This window comes from Pinus tabuliformis, chromosome 6 (genome assembly GCF_031772625.1).
Source record: "Pinus tabuliformis cultivar Carrire ecotype Pingquan chromosome 6, CPIR1, whole genome shotgun sequence".
Classification (NCBI taxonomy): domain Eukaryota; kingdom Viridiplantae; phylum Streptophyta; class Pinopsida; order Pinales; family Pinaceae; genus Pinus; species Pinus tabuliformis.
The window spans coordinates 2,071,725,462-2,071,729,061 of NC_142292.1; the positions used below are offsets into that span (position 1 = coordinate 2,071,725,462).

The window sequence follows — 3,600 nt, forward strand, 5'->3', positions numbered from 1 at the left end:
GAAATAACCAATTAGTGATCTGTAACGAGATAGACTTTCACGTTTGCCAAATACTTCTAAGTCTTAGACTGTTAACTATAAACTCTTAACCAAAAAAACAGAATTAAAACATATTCCAAACCCTTTAATAAATCATATTGTTATAATTATTATAATAATCATCTTTAATAAATCATGTTATCATAACTATTATAATAATCTATCTCTTTAAGGCAATGAGCTTACCATCATGTCAAAATAAATGCTAATACTGATCTTGCCCTTTTTTTTTCGCGGTCCAGGCCACTGGTCCAGTTATTTTACACAAAGCAAGGGATATGATCACACATGTTGCACAAATGGAGGCCCACTTATTTTGCACGAAGTGAGGCATATTTGCGACACAGCTTCGATCGCACATTTTAGCACAAATGGAGGAAAATATATAAAATATATATACTGTCGTTTGGATAGACATCCTATAATTTAAATTTCTAAATTCCTTGGAAAAAAAAGTATACTATAATTTAAATATTTTATATATAGTTGAAACAATAAATTTGAATAGGTTTGGAGTATTGTCTAGGTCAATAAGGACAACAGTCCATTTTTATTCTTATATAACAGTAAATATTGTCTTAATTATTAATTTGATAATTAAATTATAATAAAAAAAAATTATGCTAAAAAATAAATAATTTTTAATTTTTAAATATATAAATTAAATATTTATAAAAAAATTAGAAAAAAAATAAATTATATGAAAGAGATAAAAACAATATACTATTGATCAAAAGTAATTTTTAGAAATAGAAAGCAATTATTTATTCATTAAAATGAATAAAAAAGCAAAAGCCATGTCATTATTGATGATGATGATGGTTAACGTCCGCTGAGACCAAATAATGATCTATCGAACCTGTATGAAGACTCATGTCATTTGACAAAAACTGTATAAAGACTCATGTCATTTGACAAAAATGATTTAAAAAGATAAAACCCAAATATAAGATTAACGATAAACATAAAAAAATAACGTAGAAACTTCCGACTTTGCCCAAGAATATGACATGTGGGCTGGAAAGTGACCAAATCTAAACACTGCACCTTACAAATATGCTCGGAATAATAAAAGATGTTTGCGAATATTTTCTTTTGTTTACAATAATTGAACTGTCACCTGCACTTCTCCCGCGAGTAACACCGCCGTTGCTGCGTATTTACCCTTCCATGCCACATTCCCCACAATTAATCCCACTTCTTAGCCGCCCTCCCTCTGGCCTTCTTATTCAGTTTCTGCGCTCTACGCTCTTCTCAATTTTCGCCCTGCTCCGAAGGACGGCCATGGCAACGGATTTTCTGAGCGGAACCGCAGAAAATGCCATAAACACCGTCCTTATTGTTCCTCTCATGCAGCTCATAAATGATGTTATTAACTTGGATGAGAACCGTCTCCTCGTCCGAGAACAGTTAGATCGTATGAAGGACCTCTTGCAAGATATCAGCTATGAGTTCGACAATCGGCAAAAGAGCCCCCCTGAATCGCTCAGTAATTGTGTGGAAAAGATGAAAGGTGAGGTTAGAAAGGCCAGAGAATTGATCCAAAGCTCACAACGCCAACAGCTCTGTATTGGTATTGATTGTACCTTTCTTTTTAAGCCCAAATTCTCTAGAAAAATCAGAAAGTGGAAAGCAACTTTTAAAGAGCTCTTTGATGAGCTAAGCACAGATTTTTCATTGCTTCGCAATGCTCAGCAAATTGCCTCCTTCGCACCACGACAGGCGGAGATGCAGATCGAGAGGTTGCTCACAGAAGCTCCCCACGTTAGGAGAATCGGTGTATACGGCACTGCTGGCGTTGGGAAAACAACGTTGCTCACAAAAATCTACAATACCCACAAGGAGGTTAGTGACGTTTTTGATGCTTTCATTTGGGTTACCGTTGCCCTTAATGTTTCAACTCCGGAGTTGCAGGGTCTTATTGCTTCTCAACTCAATTTAGAGCTGCCCGACGCTACAGATGTTGATGTGCGGAAGCTGAAACTATCTGCGCATCTGAAGGCCAGGAATTATCTTATGGTGTTAGCGGACATTGGGGCCACACTCGATCTTGAACAACTGGGTGTGGAATTTAACAATGACAAAGCCAGCAAACTCATATTCTCTACTCGCAATAGCGATGTGATTGAAGAAATGAAGACGGACGAGTGCATGAAAATAGAGGCGATGTCCACACACGAAGGATGGGATTTGTTTTCCAAAGTGGCTTTCAAACAAGGAGCTGGAGACAATAATATTTCTGAAGAGATACAGGATATTGCCAAACAAATCTCCAAGGAGTGTAAAGGTTTACCCCTCCTCATTAATGTGATAGCCTCATCAATGATTGGCAAGAACGATGTAAATGAGTGGAAGGTTGCTCTCCGCCAGTTGCAGACACGGGATTTCGTTCCCCCAATTCCTTATCATCCTCGCATTAATCGAGATTTGTTTCAGCGAATGCGATGGAGTTACCATTGTTTGTCCGATGCCAATTTGAAAATCTGCTTTCTGTATTGTGCCATGTTTCCTCAAGCCACTGCTTTTCAGGTGAATCCACTTGTGCATATGTGGATCGCAGAAGGTGTCGTTGAGACCAAAGACACTGGGCACAGCTATGTTAACCTTCTTGAAAATCGTTGCTTATTCCAAGTGCAACATCAAGAAAATGTAATTGCAGTTCACAACGCTGTGCGTGATATGGCAATATACATTGGAGAAAAGGAGGAGAAATGTGTGTTTAGAGCGGGCCAAATGCTTCAACAATTCCCTGACACGGGGATTGACTACAAAAGAATATCAGTTATGGGCAGTAATATTAAGTCTCTCCCTGCAAAGGAATTAAAATATCAAAATCTGGTGACCCTATTCCTAGGAAAATTGGAATTGGACGAAATCCCGGAGACATTTCTACAGGGCCTCACTTCTCTTAAGGTGTTGGATGTAGGCGACACGCCATTAAAAGCATTGCCATTATCATTATGGGAGCTGAGACAACTGGAGTTTCTTAATTTGAGTGGGACAGAAATCGAAAGTGTCCATGAAGGTATAGGTAATCTTTCATCCCTTCAGTTTTTGTACATTAGTCATTGTAGCAAGCTAAAAACGTTGCCCTCTCAAATTGCAAAGATTGAAAGTCTGAAGTATTTAGATTTTAGCGATTGTGATATCCTAAAGTTGGTTCCAAAACAGATTACAAAGCTTTCAAACTGTAAGATTGTACAGTAAACCTTAAAGTACCCCAACTCCCGTCCCTTCTGTCATTTAACCCTGGGCTTGTCATTTGTATCTTTTGACCTTCAGAAACTTTCTACTCTGTGTTTTTAGCATATCAGTTTGGTTTCTTTCCTTTGGAATTTGTAAATCATGAAGCACTCAAGTGTTTTTAGCAGATCAGTCTGATTTGTTTCTTTTGGAATTTGTACATAATGAAATACTCATATGTTTCTGGTTGAGTATTCTGACTCTTTTTATTCTGGAATTTGTAAATTATGAACACTGGTAAGCTTTTGGCGGATCAGTCTGATTTATATATTATTTTTTGTTTTAATCATGAAACACATATATGTCTTCGGCCAACAA

General features: G+C 37.1%; 1 protein-coding gene across 1 annotated transcript; it reads left to right on the plus strand.

The window, feature by feature from the left end:
- Positions 1-1,323: 1,323 nt before the first annotated feature.
- On the plus strand, positions 1,324-3,246 carry LOC149267537 (disease resistance protein RPS5-like). Its single transcript, XM_089412417.1, has one exon. It carries the CDS (start codon positions 1,324-1,326, stop codon positions 3,244-3,246), a length of 1,923 nt encoding a protein of 640 aa, XP_089268543.1.
- Positions 3,247-3,600: the final 354 nt, after the last annotated feature.